Source organism: Agrilus planipennis, unplaced genomic scaffold, assembly GCF_000699045.2.
Source record: "Agrilus planipennis isolate EAB-ADULT unplaced genomic scaffold, Apla_2.0 scaffold62, whole genome shotgun sequence".
Lineage (NCBI taxonomy): Eukaryota > Metazoa > Arthropoda > Insecta > Coleoptera > Buprestidae > Agrilus > Agrilus planipennis.
The window spans coordinates 90,818-112,880 of record NW_020438875.1 but is presented as its reverse complement, the minus strand read 5'-3'; the positions used below and the strand labels follow the sequence as shown (position 1 = coordinate 112,880).

Genomic DNA, 22,063 nt, shown 5'->3' with positions numbered 1-22,063 from the left:
CAGCTAACAAAAAAAATAAATCTTTTTGCTTTTTAATGCTAAAAATTTAAACAAATGTTTTTTCATTAATCGTTAAATAATTTCTAATCAACATACACTTCCGTGTATAAAAATTTTTTCGAAATTTTCCCACGGTAACGATTGAAACAGAAAACAAAATTATATTCAAAACTTTTTATTTGCAAAGAAAAACAAAACATTTAATAGATCCTATGTAGAAGGTTTTTGAAATACATGTACAATTGACTGTGCTCGAGTAACTGGTTCTGACGATAAAGCAAAGCAATTACAATACAACTATAAGTATTAAGCCAAGAATAAATAGTCTTATCATCTTCAAAACTGTTAATAACTTAAGTTGTTTGGTTACTTAATTTTTTATTTATTCTGGGTGCACAATTTGTTACAAAGTTATTTTGCATAAATAGCTACTGCAGTCTTTTAATGGTCTGATTTTGTACAAAATACCTCATATAACATGTAAAGTGTTTACAAAAATATTTTGTGTATTTCGAAAAGAGAAATTATTTTTAAAATCGTTACATCATCGCAACTATAATTTTATCATACCTACTTAATTCGTTTAGGATATATAACGATGGAAAATATTCGTTTGTGAAAAAATATAATAATAAATGGAATATCTTTCAGTTTATAGCTTAATTCGAAAAACAAATAATTCATTTATTGGACGTTTTACGGAGATCCAAACATGAAATTGTTTTGCTTTGTGGAATTTCACAATGTTCAAATGTCGTAACTTTTTGTATTCAGGTTTTAGAAGTTATTGCTTATAAAACTAATAATGTGACATTACATAGATGGAAATTTTGNTAAGCCATCACTTGTTGCCAGTCCGGTCTTTCTAATTGAATCATGTCGTTTATATTCTGAAACAGTAAGTAACAACAGATGAATTATAACTAACTATTTTTTCTTACCAATGTAGTTGGTATGCCAACACTTTCGGCAGCTGCGAAAGCAATCGAGAAGTTTCGTTTCTTTTCGTTGGGTGCCAGTGTATCGTAGGGTACCTTATCGGGTAAATAAGTGTGCATAATTGCACAAAACGCCAAACCATCGTTCCACGAACTGCTGAAGTTTGTAATATCAATGTTTCTATAGCCGATTGTTTTATTTTGGCACCATTTGAGCAGTGCATTACGTTTCGAACCGCCGTTCTTCACCAGACTATTCAACGGGTCCTTTCTTTCGCCTGAAACAATACAAAGGAATAAAAAAATTTCCTTCATTTTATACGGAAACATACACAAATCTGAGTAACTATTGCGCCTTGAAAAATCAATCTCTTTAGCGGTCTGTAAAATTGTTTCCCTTAAACTTTCCTCTGTTTTCCCATTTATACCGTTTTTTGCCAAGTCTCCTATACAAAACGGATATCAACTAATTAGAACAAAAAACAAAAGGAGAAAGAAAAAAAAAACGAAAATAAAATAATTTAAAACAACGTACCGGCGGTAATTATGGTTTTAGACCAGTCTCTCGTTTGTTGTTCCTTCAATTGGGTTTTTGAATCGTTCCATTCGTTGCTCATTTTTAAATTTGAGCTGGGTGACAAAATCGAGGACGTGGCACTCAACGGGGCTGGACTAGAAGGGGTATGCGCATCCGCACTTAACGAATTCAAAGAAGAGTCCGAACTGCTTCGTGAATTAGTACTGAAACCTACGAAATTTACTAAGTAAAAATAATCCTTTAAAGTTACAATAGTCATGATGTACTCACTAGATTTAATTACAGGCTTTCCGGCATTTTCGATGCTTTCGATCAATGATTTAACGGACTGTCGACTATTTTGGCGATTAAGGATCACTTTTTGCTTTGTCGACGATAAATCGTCACCCGGAAACGAGTTCGGTCGTAAAGATTCGTTCGTTACTGGAAGTTTAAGTTTACTTATCAACAAACAACAGAAAGCACTGCTAGACATACATTTAAGAAAAAAAAGTACAATCACAATACATTTATTTAAGAAAGAATACCACCATACCGCCAATTTGTTATCCCTATGACAAGCTTTATGAAAACATTAAGACATTCTACAAATAAACGAACAAAGTTAATATGCGGCAGACAAAACACAACGGTTAAAAAATTACCTTGCCCCTTTCGTTTTTCAAATTATTCGACATTTATTTTTTAATAATTGATAACATTATTTGCATGTATACATTTTCATATAAAAGTACCTACATATGTATGGTACAGTAAATGTCTCTCTAATAATTATTTATCATATTATATTTATATTAAACTACCATATTCGTGAATAACAAGTGATATGGGTACATAATAAAAATGGAACTTATTGAAATAATCATAATCTATTTACGAGAAATGCTTTCAAAAAGCGACTTGGCTTTCTCGAAACTTTGTCGATTATTTAAATCCAAATCCGATTTCGAGTTTCTTATTTGTGCATTAAATCTTCGAGAATTAACACAACGAATTTCTGACTTCTTCCTTTCAATGTATGCTTCAAGTGCGTCCTCTTTTTGAACATTACCTTCCCCTTTTATTGTTTCATTTTTATTATTATCCAATTTAAACGTACTACTTCTCGGAACTGGTACGGGAGGTTTTTTATACTCTACACCTTGGCGTGATCCTCTAGCAGTCGCTAAACTTAAACTTCCCAAATTTTCGTAAATTGGCCCATGTTCAAAATAATCATCTTTAGTTTCCAAATTAGATGAATATCGGGCTTTTGCGTACTCGATTATTTTCAAATCATCCTCGTTTATGTCAGATATTGGTCTTATAAAGCGTTGGTTGGAGTGTAATTTTTCGAGAATCTGAAGCTCTTCTTCAGTTAATTTAGTCCTCACTTGCTCTTTTAATGTTACTCTTGGTGAAGTGAACGTTATAGTTTCTTCTTGTTTTTCTATTTCTATTTCGTCCATATGAAAAAAGCAAGCAGTAGTTAAATTTATTACATGCAGCTCTACTACTGAATGGCAGGAAGGAAAAATTGTAGCCTGACAATAACAAGGGATTTCTTCCATTAAATCGTGTATGATTTGAATGTAGGGCTTTATTTTGCATTCAAAAAGAATGGCAGTTTGGTGCAAAACGATGAAACTGCTGCGAAAGCAATTCTCTCTCTTAGCTAAAGTTTTTAGATTTAAATCGGAATCAAAAAATACCCAATGAAGGAGGGGGTTTTGTTCAGTTTCAATGGTTTTTTTATTACTGTCGTTAAAAGAGGCATCTTTATTTTTATCTTCCTCTTCGGCGAAATGAATTAATTCAGACTCACTACAACATCTCTTATCTCGTAAGACAACATTTTCTGTACTGTTGTCGCGTAAATAAGCTGCCAGTTTTGGATTCAATAGAACCGAATTTATCGTTGGCAGGCTTATTGCCAAGTTTCGATTTTTTGCGGACGACTTCTTCAAAAAGTTAAACTTCTTTTTCGATTTTTTTTGTTTTAAAAGTTCGTTTTCTTGTATAATATCGTTCAAATTGGTATCGTAACTTTTAGATTTTTTAAGTTCATTACTAATCGGTTTACAAATATTTCTTGTACTTGTAAAAAGTTCACCTGCGCTACACCTACGATTGCTATTATGGTCATCCTCATTTGATATAATTTCCGTAGTTAAAAATTTCTTTTTATCCATCGGGAAGTATTTTTTATAAAAAAGTGGTTTTTCCTTAAGACTCTTAATAAAACCGGATGTTTTTAAAAAAATAGTATCAGGATTAGCGGAACTGCTCTTTCCGTCATTGTCGGAAAAACTTGGCGGTGGTAAGATGACAAAGTCGTCGTTTTTTACCGTGTTAATATATGTAGAATCTTCTCGAGTGGTAATACCTATATTTTTGAAAAGAGATTAGTTATACTCACCCGCACCTCTTGTCAAAAAGATAGTTATCGTGTAGTTTATATAAATAAATAAATAAATAATCAGGCATTGTAGATTTTTTAGTTTACCTTTCAGTTTGTCTAGTTGAGCTTCCAACTGTCGAACCCTTTCTCTGTGTGATTTATTCTCCATTATCATCTTTTGCAATTCCTGTTGAGCTTCGCTCTTAAAATCGTTCGCCACACGCACCGACGTGAGAAGATCGTTTTGAAATTTCTCCCACTCTTCGTTCTGTAAGAAGAGAAATGACAAACGACGATAAATCTGCAGTCGAAGAATAAAAGGAAAACGTTCCAACCTCCTCCCGTCTCATCCTCTTTAGTTCCTCAATTTCGTTTTCAAGATCAGCATTCCGTTTTTCTGTTTCGCTAAGATTTCTTTGAGTCTCCGACAAAACCGATGATAACTGACGTTTGTCTTCTACGTGGCATTGCGCTTGCACCTAAGAATAATGAATTTAATAAAACAATTAGGTACCTAATACGTGTTTATCAAACCCGAAACTCAATAACTTACTTGAAGCTCGTTAGCGGCTTCCTGAAGTTGATGCAGTTGATCGGTAAGATTATTTTTCTCCAAAGTTAATAATTCGCATTTATATTCGAGTTCAGCTTGGGTACACTTAGCGTTGTTTCTTGAAACCTTAAACGATAAGATTACATCAATCCACATTAACACAAACATGTGTCCTTCTTTACCTTACACTCTTCTTGTAGAATAGATACTTGTTCTCTAAGTTTTTCCGATTCGTTTTTGCTATATGCCACTTGTTCCTTAAGATTAGCTACTTCGCACTCCAACGTATCCTTTTCTTTGCGCACATTATCCAATAGTTCATCCAATTCCGATTTGTCGTTGAGCGCCCTCTCCTGCTCTATTTCGCCGATCTACAATCAAACAGAATTAGATACTGACTTTATTTTTTATAATATTGTTTGTGACCTTAGTTTTTGCGTTGTCGAGTAATCCGGTCAGTCTATCGATTTCAATTTGTCGAACGTTACATAGATCCTTTACCATTGCCAATTCCTTATCGAGTTGTCGATGCTCTGCATGTTTCGCATCTAAGCTGCTCTCGAGCGTTCGCACCCGCTCTGTTAGTTGCTCTATCGTCTGTATTTGGGAATGATTAAGGGTTCGTAACTCCTGCACTTCGTTATTCAATTGCTCCAACTTTACTAATAACGTTTCGCGTTCCTAAAATGCGTGGTATTCATCACGTAACTTTGTTTATAAAATAAAACAGCCTTCAACTAACTTGTTGCCCTTTTTTAAGGAGATCTACCAACTTTTGCTCCCTATCGACAATACTCTCGAACTGATCGGGGATGTTTTCCTTATCTATGCAAAGAAGTTGTCTTAGCGATTCGACTTCGGTCCGTGCATTGTTCAGACGTTCAGTTTGGCGACATAACGAATCGAACATTAAATTTTTCTCGTCCAACAGTCGCTCGTTGTCCTGTTGAAGTTCTGTCAGTTGCCTCTGTAAATCAGTCAACTCTTGCAGAGTAGCTTGCAACTCCTCGTTAGTACTGTAATGAGTCTCTTGCATTTGGTTAATTTTATCTTGTAAACAGGCAACAGATACTTCGCTCACGTTACTGCTCGAATATTTGTCCCATTCTGGAGTGGTACATGTGGTCACGTCTCCAGCGGTCGCGTTCTCGTCAACCACCTAAGGAAAAGATACTTACATACATACTTCAAGTGCCAAATATGAAACTAGTGTATAAAACATACATTTGTGGCAATGGAAGCAGGTGCTGAACTGTGTCTGTGACTTTCCAAAAGCATCTGTTTCTCATTGTCTGACAAAGGGGAATGAGCAACGTCCCTAAGTCTATTTCGAAGGGCTACGTTTTCTTCATTTAATTGCTGAATATGTACATTGGATTGGTCTTGAAACGTCTGCAATAAAGAAGTATAAAATTTTATGACAATTATGTTCTTGATAAAAAAAACTAAGAAGTCTACCTTTAACTTAATAACTTCGTTTTTCAATAATTGCAACTGATTCTTACTTTCAGCCAGTTCTAATGTGAGTTCTGACTTTTCTATTGCCATGTCCTTCAATTGATATCTCAATTGTTCGATTTCGCAAATAGTAACTTCATCAATTGCAGCAACTTCTACCTCAGGTTCAGACCGGCTACTGCTTAAACCTAGATTAATTTATTAATTGAGGTTTTTCTATCTACGATTAGCAATTAATTAATAATAACTAATCTTACCGCTGGTGTCATTTTCTCTGTCGTTAAATCTCTCCAATTTTTCTTTGGAGAGAGACTTCTTAGATCTTATGACCGCTGCAGTTCTTCTTGAATCGAGTGAATTGAGATTATTTGTGGAAGAAGAACGAGATAAATCGTCCTGTGTTGAATGAGCTGATAACTGCTGAACAGAAGTTTCGTTTTTCGAGGAAGTTTGCGATGGCCCTCTACGAAATATCGCTTTGATGTTTTTCATTTTAATCATTTTTTTGTGTCACACTGGCAAAAAAAAGGTGAACGATTTGTTTATTACGTAGCAGAAAGTTAATTGTTTCAGAATCTTACATTCAGCTTCTTTAAGCCTCCTTTTTCGCGGATGTTTAGATAGATAGATTTTTCCAAGAAATTTCGTAATACCTGTGAGGATTTAAAAATAATTGTGCTTATGAACTTAAGGAGACATCGGTTAATTACGTGAATGTTTTTTATTTTTAATTTCTTTTTAACTCCTCCCACCCTCTTGACGAGATCTGGTAAAATGTGGCAGAACCCTCCCCCCCACTCCCTTCCGTGAGATTCACTCCGGGCAAAACAGGACACCCAAAGACGTAAAAAACACTTATTTTTTTATTATCTTTTTGTAATAATAATTATACTATTTTAAAAAGTTAACGTGAGATCTTTAGTGACTCTCCTACTCCATTAAATGAGATTTTGCTAGGCGACCCCCTCCAATTCTCTTTTTTGAGCTCATATAATTAATGGATGCCCCCTGGCATCACCCGCATAAAAAGTGGAATTTAGATTGAAAATACATTCGATTATACATTTTTGTGTTCCAACCCACGTTGGAATTGAGATTATAGTTTTCAGTATATCAATAATCTATGGTGTTTGGAATATTAGTTTTCAATGGTTACATTAGAACCATAGAAAACATTACACACTAACCTCATTTCTTACTATGGATTAGGAATATATATATGTATATATATATATATAAAACACTTACTTAATTGAAAAACACAAGTGCTCAAAATTTTTGTAATTATACATTCACTGAAACCAAAATTTAAGACGTTTAGTTTAGACATTCATTGCTATGGGACAGTAATGTGAATGTGTATTTTAGACTTCCATATTTTGTTTTTATCTAATATACAAATATGACTTTCACACCCAAATGCATACATATGCATACACATACCATGAACTTTATACAATTAATTTCACAATGAAGTCTCCAGTTCACGATAAAAAATAAAAACGAATAGAAATAACAGGCATTATCGTTTAAAAATTAGCACATAAACAGACAACAACCACGATAAAACACAAATATCGTATCGTAAACGAGAATCACAAAGAAAAAGTTATGATTTTGATTGGCAAGATCTGAAGTTGGTTGTTTTTACCTATGATGCATATGCAACTTTTTCTTTTCTTTCGTAAAAAAATATCTGATTGTTTACTGAAATAATCAAATTTGAAAATTTAAAAGTTATTATTCTTAATGTTATTCAAGATAAATACTAGTAGTACAATAAAATTTATTAAACCGAACGTGGTGGTATTTAACCACTTCCCGCGAAAGTGGTTTTGAAATCATCCAACGTCCAATTAGAACGTTTGATCCATTTGTTTTAATGTATGTCTATGGTTTGTTCTGTGTCGGCCATTAATCTATGGTCGGCCATTATATCTATCTATGTTATCCATCGTCGGCCATTTTAAATGCGAATAAAGTTGTAGTTGGGTGTAGTATCGGCGTCCTTTCCTTTATAGTCGTCGAAATGTAAGTAATTTGTATTAAAACTAACTTAAATAAACAATATGTTCCTGTGTAGTATCTGCATTGAATTTATTTAATATTGATGTGCCTGTTCAGTGATTCATAGGTGTTAAGAATTCTAAACGTTTTTTTCAAACAAAATTTGTTATATATTAACAGAATTTGAATACTAAATAACATCTTCGATTTTATTTTCGAGTAGCATGGGTGAAGTTCCAGCAAGAAACACCAGCAGATGTACGATTTGTTTGAATGAATCAAAAGTAGGTTCAGGTAGCAAACAGATGAATAAGAAGCTTAGATTTTGCGTCCCAGAAAAAGTAAAATTGCGATATTATTAATCAGCTTATTAATAATACCTTTGATTTTAGAAATGGAGCAGTAAGGTGTTCATATGTAGTGTTTGCATTTCGGATATGAATGTTGCCTATGGTTTCCGTAAACGATGCTTAGATTTTTCAGGAAATGAAAACAGAGAAGCCTCCCTGCAAACATTCTCACATTCTTCTCATTTAAAGCCTTTTAACTGCCCCAAATGTTCAGATACATTTAGGTTTCAGTCGCAATTGTTTAAACATAATCTTATATTACATAAAACACCATGTCCCTTTAATTGCTTGTTTTGTAAGAGATGTTTTAGGACTTATTTGAGTAAAGTCCTTCATGAGCAAAGACATTTATCTCGATGGCAGTTTAAATATGCCAATTATTTGGAGCTTTGGCAAAAATTGAACTTTCAGATAAAATATAGGAAGAGCATCGGTCAAAATATTCAAAGGATAGTTCCTGTAGGTTGTTCTAAAGGAGATGATATGCAACAGATTAGAACAGATATTAAGGACCAGGTAGATGTTGGTGAGTGTTGGCTAAAATTTTTATAAATAAAGATGTTTGAAAAATATAAAACTTTTTATTGCATTATTGTTTGTACATTTTTATGAATATAATTGTCAATTAATATATTTACTGAAAAGGAAAAGAAGAAATTTTGTCTTGTCCATGACTTATGGAGAAGATGAGATCTTTTTACCTTTCAGGAAATATATTTGTAGATATATTATCAATTTCATTTTGTTTTCCATTTAAAATGTACTTATTAGGTTACCTTTTATAAGATATCGAAGGTTTATATTGATTTAAAATTAAATGCTACACATTAAATGTGGTTCTTTACTTTTTATGTTTATTTGTGTGTGCTATATGATTATTAACACTTCTTACCTTACAGCTTGTTTTTGTTTAATTTTTATGTCGATTGTTCTGCATTTTTATAAAATTTGAAGGGCATCAGTATATTTATTTTTTTAAATGTGCAGAATGCTGAATGGTTTTGAAATTTACTTGATGAAAATCCATGTTTAAATAAGATTAAGAAAACACCATTTTGTAAATTCTTATCTCGTAACGTGCTTCGTCGCATCTGTTTCTTCATAAGAAGAATAGAGGATTTACCGAGTTACTGGAATAGGTACTACAAATAATGGGGTAGTATTTTGTTAAAATAAATTCAAGGGGAGCGCTACTACCTTCAACTCACTTCTTCAAAATCAATCCTATCTTTTAAATCTTATTGCTTTTGTAGGTCAATATTTGCCCTTTATCTCATGTTTGCAGACTTTCTAAATTAGCACTATTTTATCTTGAATATTTTTAACAAAATTGCATACAGAGCACTTCATTAGTTTAACAATAATAATGCTTTATTTCTTTGCATACCTTACAGGTTTTTGCAAATTGCTGCTTTAACGTTTAGTTCAACATTACAAATTTTTAAAAAAATAATTAAAACTAAACTACAACTGACATTTCAATTTTTCTTTAATGTGTTTCATTTACACCCCAACATTTACATTTAAGCATTATATTCTATTAAGACCAGCTTTCCCTTTCAGCCTTTCCTCTACTTCTTTTATCTTTGTTTACAACAATCCTGTTTATTTATTTGTCAGTAATTTAAAATGCGTGTTATTGTAACATTACTTAAAAGCCCTTCCAGTTTTGTCACACTTTATGCTAACCCAAATCATATATTCTTAAGTTGTAGTACTCCTGATGAATTACTCTACCCGCTTTATTTCCTACGTTAAGTGTAAAAACTATTGTTTTCTTTATCCCACCATTTGTTTAACCCTACTGTAATTTTACTAACAATTTTGGTAACCCTTGTCTTCTACAATATTTTAGTGTTCTCGCCCTTTAAATTCCACTTATCCTCCGTTTCTATATACCGTAATCGTCGTTTTCCCTATACTATTAAATAGTTTCCGTTAACCCTATTACAATTAAAAACAAACAAACGAAACTGTACCATTATTACTATGGGCTCTATATTTAATAAAATTGTTTAATGTTTGCGAAACGTTGTGTCTTAATATGGCTTACAAAATTAATTACTCTGTATGCAAATTTGGTAAAAATAAAGAAAAACAGGAATTTATAAGCTCACTTGTGGCTCTCGCCCTAAAGCTTGTATTGGACAAATAGGTAGAAGTTTTAAAAAACACCTGTTAGAGCATAAAAATAGTTAAAAACAAAACTGTTTAACCTTTACCCATCCTGTTACTGATGAAGGACATTGATTTAACCTTATTAGAGAACCTTGAAGTAACGAGACTTAAAATTAGGATTAATTTTGAACAACCAAGTTGAAGCTAATAACGCCTTACTTTTGAATTTATCTTAACGAAGCACCACCTTCCGTTATTTGTAATACCTACACGCACGCTTTTTATGCTTACTTTCAAAATCCGTTGAAAACTGCGATTTTTATGATCGGACCCTTTACAATAACTTTCCTATTTTCTGGGAAGTTATAAACGTTTGTGTAAATGTTTTTTTTTTTATTTTTGTACAAAATATTTTAACAGATGAGCCGATGGTACCTACTGAATTAGAAAAGATCAAAACCGAAGTGCAAACTGAAAACTTAGAAATAATTACGCATACAACAGAAGCAAAAGTAAGGCGGAAAAGAAGTCGTAAGAAAGCTATAAATAATTCGAAAACGTTTCAATGCGTCATATGTAAGGCCCTTTTCTCCTCGAAATCTTTGGTAGGAAGGCACGTTACAAACGTGCACACCGCCGAAAAGAAATACAAATGTGACCATTGCGACCAGAAATTCACGAGCATGGTCTATTTGAACAATCACAAATTGTATCATTCGAGGGAACGACCGTACATTTGTTTATTTTGTGGTAAAGGTTTCATTACTGCCAGCGATTTATACCATCATGAAAAAATACATGCTAACAAAAGGGCGTACAAATGTGATGTTTGTCCAAAAGCTTTCAACAACTCTTCAGACTTGCACAAGCACCGCATCTGCGTGCATTTGGATCGCAGCTTGTGGAAGTACGAATGCGAGATGTGCAGCAAAAGGTTCCCGTTAAAGTCCAACTTGGACACCCATATCAAAGTTCACACGGGAGAACGTAATTTCGCCTGTCATTTCTGCGAAAAAAAATGCATAAGTCAATCGGCTCTCAGGAAACATATCGGAACACATTCTACCGTTAAAAAATTTACATGCGTCGTCTGCGGACGTCATTACAAATATGAAAAGTCAATGAAAATACATTTGAAAAAGGTACGAACTTATTTGCGATAATTTCATTTTAAAATGTGTGTGTTTTTAGGCACACGATTTGGGTAATATTAAGGTGCCTTTGCGTGAGAAAAAGTACTTTTGTCATATGTGTCCCAAGTCATACTTTGCCAACAACAAGTTGCAAATACATATAAGGACGCACACTGGCGAAAAACCTTATTCGTGCGAATTATGCAAAAAAAGTTTTGTCGATGGTTCGTACTTAAAACATCACGTACGGGTATTCCACAATGTTTCTTGCGCCGAATAATTTTTATGCAGATATTGTTGTGATACTTGGATTAAAAAAAAAAATACAAATACGATTTCTGATCTGTTATTTTGTCTTATTACCTGCTGTACCCGTCTCAAATTGCGAAAAAAAAAAAGAAACAGTTTAATAAACTAATTTTAATAGGTAACAAAATAAATACAAATATAGTAACAGTAGTCGTATTTTATTAATTAATTAATTAATTTTAATTAACTGTAACAATTCCTAAAATAGTTTTACAATGGGACACTGCTTCTTTTAGTATTTTTAATATACATAAGGTGGTTAGCACTATTGTACACTTGGTATACATATACGAGTAATAATGAAAGCGATAAATACAAAAGTTTACCAAGGACGAGAACTTATACGTTTAGAACCATAGCAGGTACTTTTCTTTTTAATGCTATAATAGGTACATATTTTCTTCCAGCAAGGTATAAAAATGACAGGGAAGGGAATAATAGTAGTGCACATTAAGTGTATGCCGCAATTTTGAAAACACTAGCCCTTTGGTCACAACCTGTACATCTTATAAAAATCTAAAACGTACTTCACGACGATTATCTATGAACGCTCACACGCATTCACAGTTATACAATCCCTAGTGACCCCAACTGTAACAAACAATAAAGCGCAGATATTTAGAATACGTGTATGCTAATTAATTTAATCATAAATCGGTCGCACAGAAGATTAAATTAAAGATTAGCTGTTCGGTTTTATGAAAATTAACAGGACTCACCAGACTTTGCTTTTGTTGTTCCTTTTGTAACACTGCTTCCGTTTGGTTTCGATCAAACTTACAAACGGCTGCTATAACCCTTGCTAACACCATGCTTTCCTTTCCCAACATGTAATTGTAAAGAACGTTTTTAAGATATTCCAATTCAGTCGAATTTTGCAATTCACTCATATGATTCAGAGTGACCAGAGTTTCGTCAAGTGTTCTGTTTAGTTTCTCATTTTTCGATTTTAATTTTTGCAATTCTTCCTCGTAAAAATGAATTGAACTGCGATTTGTTATTTCTAAAGACTCGTACTGAGTCAATTTATTTTGTAAACATTCGATTTCTTTTTGTTTGTCGTTTAGATGGTTATCTTGTTCAACTTTTCCCCTGTTTAGTTGCCTTTCAGTTTCGAGTATTGAAAGATTGTCGAACTTGTCTTTGTTATTGAAATTTAGAGGCGATATTTTTAATTCTTGTATCTCGTCTTTGAGCAATTGATTTTCGTGCGACATCTCGCTAAGATGATGATCCATTTCCCTAAGTTGCGCCTCCAATCTTTTATTGTCTTGTTCCGAACGATCGCGCTCTTCTTCGAGTTGTTTTAACGTATTTTTGATCGATTTGTGTTCATTCTCTAAGTTCTTTATTTTATTGATATCGTCAACTTTAGCGTCGATTTCGTGAGAATTGGCCTTTTGCAGTTCAGTTTGTAATTTAGTAGATTCGGTCCTAGTTAATTGTAACTCTGTTTCCAAATTTTCGGTTTGAGTGCGCGCATTTGCCAGTTCAAGTTCTAAAACTGATATTTTTTCCTTTGATACCGTCAATTCTTTTGTAATATTGTCTATTTCTTCTGTCAGTTGCGTTTGCATTATTTTCCATTCGGCTTCCGCGTTTTCATTTGAACCAGTTTTAATTTTGAGCTCCTCAAGTTCGCCTAAAGCTCGCTCGTAATCTTCGTAAACGTGATTGTAGTCTAAAGTTAGTTTTTTATTTCTTTGCGTAAGTTCTTCGATTTCGTTTTGGCATTTTACGTATTTTTCTTCCAGTTCTTTAATATTGTTTAAAATACTTAATTGTTCTTTATTTGTTTTTGCGGAATTGCGTAGAGAATTTTCTAATTCGTCATTTTTAGATGTAATTTTTTGGATTTGAGAGTGTAGCTGTGAAATTTGCTCCAGTAATGCGGACTTTTCTTTTTCTGCCATTGCCATTAATCGTGCTACTTCTTGCTTAAAAGATTCGCGTTCTATATTAAATTGTGTTGCATTGGACACCAGTTTTTCGTTTTCTTGAACTAGTTTTATATTTTCTCTTTTTACATCGTCCATTTTTAACTGTAGATTGTTTATTTGTTCTTGTAGATTTGAAATTGTCGCTTCTGATTGTGTAATTTTATTTTTAAAACTTTCATTTAAACTTGCTTTTTCTGATCTAAGATTAGAATTATCATTTAACGTGGTATTATTTTGTTGAAATAATTTAGCGTTTGCCTCAGCAAGTTCCAAGTTTAGCTCTTTCAGTTTTACATTATCATTTTCTAAGGTTTTTATTTTGCTTTCGAGTTCTATTACTTGCTCAGAAATTATTTCGATCTCCTTTTTATTAGCTTCATTTTCTTTAGTTAAAGCTTCTGCGCGTTTTTCACAAATTTTCGCTTTTGTTGATGAATCGTTTAGTAACTTTTCAAACTCGTCCTTTTTTGATACAACATTATTCAATTCTTCTTGTTTACTTTTCAGATTTCCATGTAACAGTTTTATCTCCTTTTTAATGTCAGATATATTTTTACCTTTTTCTTTTAATATTGTTTCTATTTGATTTTCTTTTTCTTCAAGAATTTTTTGAAGCGATGCTGCTCCTTCTTGCTGGCCTTTTTCGTTTTGCTTCAAAAATTCTACTTCCTTACACTTTTCGTTAATTTTTTCCTCTAATTGTGATATTTGTGATTCTTTTTTGCTAAGCATCGCTTCTTTGCCATTCAATTCATTTTCAATCAGTTTCAGCTCTTCTTCGAGCTTTTCTTTTTCATTATTTAAGACGTTTACTTTCTGAGTGAGATTTGAAATTTCGTTCTTTAATTTCGAGTTTTCGTTTTGATAATCTTGTAATTGTTGAGTTAAGTTTGAAATCTGATTTGTTAAATTTGAAATTTCCTTTAATAATTTAGAGTTTTCATTTTTTATTTCTACCGTGCCCTGTTCGTATCGAGTCGAAACCTCTTTTTCGCGCGTCAAAGAACTGTTCAATTGTTCAATTTCGTTTTCAAGATTTTTAATTACCATCCGTACATCGGAGTTTTCGAATTTATTCCGCATTAAATCTTCCTGATTCTTTGCTAATTCGTTTTCTAATTTGTGTTTTTCTTTTTGTAGATTAGACAGTTCCTTTTGGGTTTTCGTGTTTTCTGATATCAGTTCTAAGTGATTGTTTTCTAATTGTTTATAGTTTTCTTTTAGTTTATTTAAATTTTCGTCCAGTGAATCGATTTTTGATAATAATGTTTTTATTTCGTCCTCTTTTTCTATTAATTTTATTTCTAGTTCTTTGCTTGTGTGCCCACTTGAATTTATTTTCTGCAGTTTTTCCTCAAAGTCGGCTTTTAATTTTTCTTGCGTATTTAAGTATTCGTCGTTCAATTTATTTCGAATTTTCTCTTCCAACGAAATTAAACTAGCTTTTGCTTCACCTCTTATGGTCTCTATTTCTGTTTCGTACTTTTCCTTTTGTTTTTGAATGTCTGTCGTTAACGCTTCTATTTCTGAATTGAGTCTGTCAATTGTAGCCGTTTTTTCGCGTATTCCTTTTTCTAGTAAATTGCATTTGCTTATAAAATCATCCTTTTCCTTTAGTGAATTTTGAAGTGCACTTACTTGTGTTACACTTTTCGTTAATTCGTCTTGAGCTTCTGTTAATTGTTCGTACATTTGCAGTTTTTCGCTATTCGTGTCGTGGTCGGTTTTTAATTTTTCAAAATTTAATAATAATTGCTCTTTCTTCGTTTCAATTTCGGAATTGATTTTTGTTAACTCTTTATTTTTATTTTCCAAATCGATAACGATCTCTTTAAGACTATTAACTTCAATTTTTAATTGATTGCTTTTTAAAATTTCGCTTTCATACCTGTTGCACTTTTCAGTTAATGCTTCGACCTTTTCGATAAGTTTCGTGTTTTGTGAATGTAAATTTTTACTTCTTTCGCTGTTGACTTTATCAAGTTCATCTTTCAATGCTTCTAAGTCGTTCTTGTATTTTTCAATGGTCACATCTTTGCTCTGTATTTCGGCGTGCAGCTCTAATTTAGTTTCGGCTATTTTTAGATTGTTTTCTTTTTCTCTTTTCGAAATTTCTACTATTTCGGTCTCTTTTTCTTGCAGACTTTTTTCTAATTGCGAAATTTTATTTTTCATGTCCGATTCTTTACTTTGAAAGACGATCGCGTTCGCTTTCATTTCTTGAATTTTTTCGTTTAGTTTTTCAATTTCAGAACGAGATTCTTTCAAATCTTTCGTTAGAACGGTAATATCCGATTGCTTATCGGATTTTTCCGTTAAACTGGGCGAAGTGTCGTCGCTAAGATCTAACAGTGGAACACTTGATTGATAACTATTTTGTAAAAGTTGTATTTTGTCTTTTAATGTTTTTATAACGATATCTTTTTCATTTAAATCCTCTCTCAAGGTGTTTTCAAGATGGGCTTTTGCACTTTGCTCCAGAGTACACTGTTCTTTTAATTCCGCGATTCTTCTCAAAGCTTTGTCTTGAGTGTCAACCAAAATTGACTGAAATTTACAATAAAAATAAAAAGATAAAAACCGGCAATGAATTTAATTTTCAAAGTTAAACCTTAGGACTTAGTAGTAGTAACCTACTTGCATTTTGGCCTTTTCCCTTTCTAATTCCTTATAATGATGAGTCAAATCGGTAAAGCGACCCCTGTATTTGTGATACCGCGTCTGAGCTTTTTGGAAGGCGGAATAAATTTGTTCTTTGCTCAGGTGACCAATTTGCGATGACGCTGTTGAGGCATTATCCTCAAATTCGCTAGCAGAGTATTCAACATCTGACTAAAAGCAATTTAGAAGGAATAAAATGTTCTTGTAGGAAGTAATATTAATATAATTTCACCTGCAAATGAAACGTAGATGCAGGAGATTCGTATCTGTTGAGGAAAGATATATCACTCGAAATTGACGAAGCCGAATTTTTTCTTTTTAACGACTCATTGATTGGGGTGGAATAATTAGTTAAGGATACATTTGTGAAACCTGTTTCTAAATTTGTACTAGTATTTTGCGAATCTAAATTGTTAATTTGAGTTAAATATCACGTTTGTAAATTTGGTAATTATAAGAAAGTCCTACCGTCTTCTCCTATCGAGAAAAAATTTTCGTCGTTGCTGTTGTTTTGTATCCTGTCCGTAACTGGCTGCGCGAACTGTTGTAGCATCTGAGGAATGTTCTTACCTTCCTCGGTGATTTTATCTTTCAATTTTTTGAACATTTTTATTTACGCATAAAAACAATAAAATAAACAATACACTCCTAAATCCATAACCTTTTTATTAATTGACGAATCGACGTGTCAATGTTATTATGAACTATTCATTTCTCGAGTTCATCGAGTCGCACAGAAGAACAATAGCAGGCGCAAGTGGGTGGATATCAGACCAGCCGTGACTTTTCATTAGAAAAATCAGAAAATGTTCAAGTTAAAACCGAAATTTTTTGGTACGTCTATTATTAATAAAACTTCAATATTTCTGCCAAAAAGTTGTCATTCCGCAGTGTATATTTTGTAGTCATTTGTAGTCGCCATTTTGTTGTTTGCGTTCATGTAATTGATATTTCACTCCATCATCTTATCTATTTTTATATATAACGATAACAAAAATTCTGGTTTATGTAGTTAATTAATACATATATTTGTTATTTTTGAAGCGGTCGAAACATTTGTTCAAAGAAAAAGACATGAATATTTATACTTATGTTTAGTAGTAATGTTGACACGTCAAATTACATTTGCTTATGTACCTATTACAACTTTTGGGTATACGATTAAAATGAGCAAAGAGAAAGTGCGTTTTTGAAACATTTGTGTCGTTACAAATTGAAATTTCTTTTAAGCGATTATCTTTGGTTTTTCTTTCAATTCAAACCGAACATTGTCCCTTCGTCCTCTTCCTCGTCAGCGCTGTCTTCGTTACCCGGTTCTCCAAGGGCATTCACGAACTCTAAAAACATGTTAAATGTATCAAAAATAATTTCTGTAAATTTAGCTTGTTTCTCACCGTAGAAGTCGATGCGCCCATCACCGTCTACGTCGACCTCTTTTATCATATCTTCAACTGAAATAGTTTGAAAATACAGATTTTAAATATTTCTCCTAAATTGTAAATTTTTTACTTTCTTCCTCTGAAAGATCTTCACCGAGACATTGGAGAACCGCCCGAAGATCTGAAGCTGTAATGTAACCCCTGTTGTGTTTGTCAAACACCCTAAAGGCGTCCCTCAGTTCTTTTTCTTCCTCTTCGCGAGATAGGGAACTATCTTTGTCAGTAGCTGCCCCTGCAGACCAAGCAATGTCCACAAATTCCTCAAAACTTACGTTCCCGTCACCTTGTTAATACATAAATACGTATGTATTTATATTTAGTACACTTTTATTTATTTTTTTATGTTACCATCAACATCTACTTCCTGTAGCATCTGCTGCAGTTCTTCAGTTCTAGCGAACTGCCCCAATGATCTCATCACTCTTCCTAGTTCTTCTTTTGTTATGCTTCCGTCACCGTCTTTGTCGAAAAGTTTAAATGCCTCTCGAAATTCTACGTATGTAAAAAAGCTTAAATTTAATTTACATATATATATAGGAGAATCGGTTACCTTTCATCTGACTTTTAGAAATGAAGGGATGCTTTTCGTTGATTTTTAGCTGAGGGTTTCCCGAAAATTTTCTGTTATTTTTATTTTCATAATTTTCGAGACCCGAGTTATTGGCCCTTTGGGATAAATCGTCTCCTTTTGCCGTTTTAACCAGCCCAGTCTCGCTTTGTTCTGATGTGCCGGAACCGCTCGCTTGCTTCGTCTTTAATAATACGATATTAATATTAAAATAATAACACGAGCCAAAAAAATGTTAATCTGTTCGCAATGAAAGGAAAAATATGTCATTAAAATAAACAACAACGATAATTGCATTTTTTTTAGACCAAACAATTAAAAAGCAGAAAAAAAATAATTCTTACCATTAAATCCTTAATTTGTGTAACGAAAGGAGAGAAATTAAAGAAACTGTTGACCGCTGAAAATATTTTACCGTCCAGCTTTTCTACTTTAAGTAAATCGGTTGAAATTTCTCTTTGAAAACCTACAACAAATTTTATGACAGAGAGAAACAATATTTTTTAATGATAAATTTATCGATCCTGTTAATTTCAATAAGGATAGTTACGAACTATTTTTTATAATTTTCTGTTTGACGGTAAGAAACCATTTTCACCTTTAACATTTCACAATTCTCTTTAGTGTCGTTCGAATTACGAAATTGTAGTTCTGTATTCAAAAATGGTTTTGTTTTTTAAAATTTTGACACATGTCTATTGGCGCAGTTCCTTCACGTAATAAAGGAATTTTAAAGTAATACCTGTTGGTTTATATTAGAAAAAATACTTTGTAGTATCTCAACATCACCAGCACAGAGGAAAATATTTTACAAACGCGCGATATTTTCGTTTTGCGCAGGTTCGTAATAAAATTTATTGGAATTCGGTTGTAATTTTCTTCCTTGCGCAGGTTGAAATATTTATCGACAGAAAAGGAAATATTATATGTACCTACTTTTGCACTTCCTCTTTTAAACAAAATGATAAACCCCCTACTGGTGTCTGTGAGATATGCATAATTAACAAATTTGCAAGTTTGCTCGGTGCATTTTTGCTTGCAAGTTGAAGCACCTAATTATTAATTTAGGTTTTTGCATATTAACAAACTTAGTTGTCGGTTAAAATAAAAATTGACTGATTATTTTTATGAGAATCCATTGATAAGTTTTAATCTTTCTTTATAATTAGATTTACCCATTAAATACAGTCATAAATATAGATAACAATTCTAGGATTAAACTAACTTTTTCGATTTTTCTAAATATTCAATGAGATACGACATTTTGTTTTCGAATGTGATTCATTATACTTTCCATCATACGTAAAACAATAATGTGTCTTGGTTTTAATAGTTAACAATCAATGAGATTAGCTAATGGCTAGGTAGACGCCGTTTCTATTGGTCACCTGTTGGTGATCCTTACAGCAAGAAACGAAGGATATGGTTATCATTGATTTCCTCTTTTCTGTATCTTAGGTAACTACAGTACCAAATATTTTAAGCGCAATAGTTGCGTTGGCGTTGAAATTTTTCTTTTGTTATTTGTCGGATTATAAAAAACATCGTACGATGTTTAGTTTAAACAATAATACGCATGTGTAAAGAACTCACAGTTGAAATCGATTAGGCGTTGTTGTAATAAAGGGGGAAGTGTTATAAAGGCTTTTATGATCGTGAGAGAGACGGTACAACTAAGCGGAGACTTTGAATGAAGTTCAGAAGTCAGATTTTCCCCTCCTACAACAAAATAAAAAAAAACTCTTTAAAAAAGTTGGATATAATTTTGAGTATCAGACGAGAAAAGTAGACCTTAAGAATTGGTACAGTCGCAGTCGACGGTCGACAGTTGTGCCTGTGCTCGTATATTTTTGACCTTACTTTATTATTCATTCTGTTGTTGGAAGCGCCGGTTGTTTGGTAAACAGGTATAATATAATAACTGAAATTTACCAAGCGACATTTGTGAATTTTAAATTAATTATTCGTAGGTATACCAGCTAATAAGATGGTCGACAAATTTTTGGATAAAAAGTACAAGCTCACAACCAGCGAAAATTTCGATGAATTTATGAAAGCCTTAGGTATGTTGTGTGTACCAAACAGCCATCCCATTTCTTTTTATATTTTTAATCGATACTTATTTTTGTAATTAAATTAACGAATGGAATTCATTTGCATCTGTCACATTGTCAATGATTTTCGATCATAATTAGTACCTTCTGTGACTTCAAAGACGGTATATTTTCTTAGTAGTGAAATTGGTCGAACAATTTGATATTTTTACATCAAGTTTTCTATTTGCTTTTCATTTAAATACGCGTTTGATATTTACGTAGTAACGTAGTATCTTTATATGAAGAAGGTACGTATACTTGCTTGTAAGGTTTAGAGCAGTAAAATAAAGTCTGTTTTTCCAAGTGTCGAGTCGACCGACACTTTTCCATTTAAGTAGAATGTTTCCGAATAATGTTATTGTTGTTACCAATTTTACCCTGTACTGTACATTTTATGATGTATTAATTTCGATATAGTAAAACCCAAGGTCTTACTATATTCTTGTTCATGTTTCTTGAAATTGTGTATTGGTAAAAAAAACCTATTTTAGACGAAGGTCGTAGGCATTCGCGGATTTTGTTACACCGTAACTAGTTATTTTGTCGTTAAACGAAAAAAATTCTCAATTTATTTTTGCTATACATTTAAAAATTTTAGATAAAAGTTAATGCTATAAATAAAATTGGGATAACTAGATACATAAATACTGATTAATTAATAGTATAAAATTCCGATTATTATGTTTCAATATTCATAGGCCAAATGGCATTAGCGTTAATAGAGCAAACGGAAATGTGGTTTCCTTTAGCTGATTATCATTCGTTATACAAAAGATTAAACGCATACTGCGCTTAGTCTTCTAAATGAGAGTTAATAAGTTAAATTGAAACTAATCGGTTACATCTTTGTCCGTCGTTGCTCGCACAGAAAATCTTTACCGGCCACCACTACTTGAATAAACGAACGAAATTCCGAAGCGTTGTTATACATTTTGTGCAACATTTAATTGCATTATGTAATATTAGCTTAAGAGAAAACTGAAAGAAAATAGTTTTCTCTTGTTTTCAAGTAAAACACGAACACCTAGGTGCCTGTCGTTAGAATTTTCCTTTCTCTGCTTTACTTTAAATAACGTTCAAACATACAGTCTTATCAACTTCGATAAAGACTAAAGGTTAATGTAAGATATAATTCTGTCTCTGGTCTCTGGGGTATGATAATATAATCAGTGGCTCGGTTGTTTGCTTGCCCGACAGTCTTTTCTCACTTGCCTTTACTGTAGAGAGGAACAATTTATTAATAATAAGTATCATCCCATTGAGTAATTATTTTGAAATTAAAAATGAGTTTGGATGATTACGTTGGAAAAAGATATAAGCTCGAAAAAAGCGAAAAATTCGACGATTATATGAAGGCTTTAGGTGAGTTTGTTTTTAAATCTCACCATTAAATGTGCAATTAACATGAATCTTGTTTTGCATTTCTATAAGTCGGCACGTATTAAACCTTAAATGCGATAAGCAATGCATACATTTTCATTAATTTAATGGAAAAAGAAAACATGTGCGGTGTTATAACTAACTTCATCATTTTGCTCAAAGTAGTACATCAGTATTGTACAGTACAGTTCAAAT

At 32.6% G+C, this 22,063-nt stretch overlaps 5 protein-coding genes across 9 annotated transcripts in view; 2 read left to right on the top strand and 3 right to left on the bottom strand.

The window, feature by feature from the left end:
- Positions 1-791: 791 nt before the first annotated feature.
- LOC108734538 (cytospin-A) lies at positions 792-7,485 on the bottom strand. The gene is made up of 16 exons (XM_025980586.1): positions 7,311-7,485; positions 6,449-6,520; positions 6,125-6,382; positions 5,868-6,055; positions 5,634-5,801; positions 5,152-5,568; positions 4,836-5,090; positions 4,592-4,780; positions 4,410-4,535; positions 4,192-4,335; positions 3,962-4,124; positions 1,747-1,899; positions 1,474-1,686; positions 1,271-1,384; positions 942-1,216; positions 792-890 (listed from the first exon to the last, which is right to left on the bottom strand). The coding sequence occupies exons 3-16, from the start codon at positions 6,366-6,368 to the stop codon at positions 792-794; spliced, it is 2,748 nt and encodes a 915-aa protein (XP_025836371.1). The 5' UTR covers positions 6,369-6,382; positions 6,449-6,520; positions 7,311-7,485.
- A 301-nt stretch (positions 7,486-7,786) lies between these two features.
- LOC108734539 (zinc finger protein 62 homolog) lies at positions 7,787-11,822 on the top strand. Its single transcript, XM_018466144.2, has 5 exons — positions 7,787-7,898; positions 8,098-8,215; positions 8,267-8,750; positions 10,763-11,484; positions 11,534-11,822. Exons 1-5 carry the CDS (start codon positions 7,789-7,791, stop codon positions 11,753-11,755), a joined length of 1,656 nt encoding a protein of 551 aa, XP_018321646.1. The 5' UTR covers positions 7,787-7,788; the 3' UTR covers positions 11,756-11,822.
- A 559-nt stretch (positions 11,823-12,381) lies between these two features.
- The window catches only part of LOC108734484 (putative leucine-rich repeat-containing protein DDB_G0290503), a 14,383-nt gene continuing 4,701 nt past the window's right edge, over positions 12,382-22,063 (bottom strand). The window contains exons 5-10 of the mRNA XM_025980971.1: positions 17,895-18,056; positions 17,648-17,836; positions 16,854-16,991; positions 16,618-16,790; positions 16,362-16,556; positions 12,382-16,271 (exon numbers count right to left, since the gene is read on the bottom strand). Of these exons, the coding sequence (XP_025836756.1) occupies positions 12,432-16,271; positions 16,362-16,556; positions 16,618-16,790; positions 16,854-16,991; positions 17,648-17,836; positions 17,895-18,056 (4,697 nt within the window). The 3' untranslated portion in view covers positions 12,382-12,431. The remainder of the gene's footprint in view (positions 16,272-16,361; positions 16,557-16,617; positions 16,791-16,853; positions 16,992-17,647; positions 17,837-17,894; positions 18,057-22,063) is intronic.
- Positions 17,465-19,493, bottom strand: LOC112903897 (neo-calmodulin-like). Of its 4 annotated transcripts, none has more exons than XM_025981168.1 (7): positions 19,329-19,493; positions 18,737-18,858; positions 18,375-18,576; positions 18,173-18,316; positions 17,895-18,107; positions 17,780-17,836; positions 17,465-17,722 (listed from the first exon to the last, which is right to left on the bottom strand). In XM_025981168.1, the coding sequence occupies exons 2-7, from the start codon at positions 18,737-18,739 to the stop codon at positions 17,637-17,639; spliced, it is 705 nt and encodes a 234-aa protein (XP_025836953.1). In that variant the 5' UTR covers positions 18,740-18,858; positions 19,329-19,493; the 3' UTR covers positions 17,465-17,636. The 4 variants fall into 4 exon arrangements, with proteins under 4 accessions (XP_025836953.1, XP_025836937.1, XP_025836950.1 ...); XM_025981152.1 differs by lacking the exon at positions 19,329-19,493 and adding an exon at positions 19,135-19,277; XM_025981165.1 differs by lacking the exon at positions 19,329-19,493 and adding an exon at positions 18,947-19,125.
- The window catches only part of LOC108734540 (myelin P2 protein), a 2,859-nt gene continuing 943 nt past the window's right edge, over positions 20,148-22,063 (top strand). The window contains exons 1-2 of one of the 2 annotated variants that reach the window (XM_018466146.2): positions 20,148-20,299; positions 20,363-20,455. In XM_018466146.2, coding sequence (XP_018321648.1) covers positions 20,380-20,455 — 76 coding nt within the window. In that variant the 5' untranslated portion in view covers positions 20,148-20,299; positions 20,363-20,379. Of the gene's footprint in view, positions 20,300-20,362; positions 20,456-21,641; positions 21,851-22,063 lie in introns of those variants that run through there. The other variant, XM_018466145.2, reaches the window with a different exon arrangement.

Coding starts and splice junctions, on each gene's coding strand:
- LOC112903897 (XM_025981168.1), bottom strand. Junction 17,837..17,894: donor AGATCTTTCAGAGGAAGAAA/GTAAAAAATTTA, acceptor AAACTATTTCAG/TTGAAGATATGATAAAAGAG. Junction 17,723..17,779: donor TGGGCGCATCGACTTCTACG/GTGAGAAACAAG, acceptor ACATGTTTTTAG/AGTTCGTGAATGCCCTTGGA.
- LOC108734539 (XM_018466144.2), top strand. CDS start 7,789: ATGGTCGGCCATTATATCTATCTATGTTATCCATCGTCGGCCATTTTA. Junction 8,751..10,762: donor TAAGGACCAGGTAGATGTTG/GTGAGTGTTGGC, acceptor ATATTTTAACAG/ATGAGCCGATGGTACCTACT. Junction 11,485..11,533: donor TGAAAATACATTTGAAAAAG/GTACGAACTTAT, acceptor GTGTGTTTTTAG/GCACACGATTTGGGTAATAT.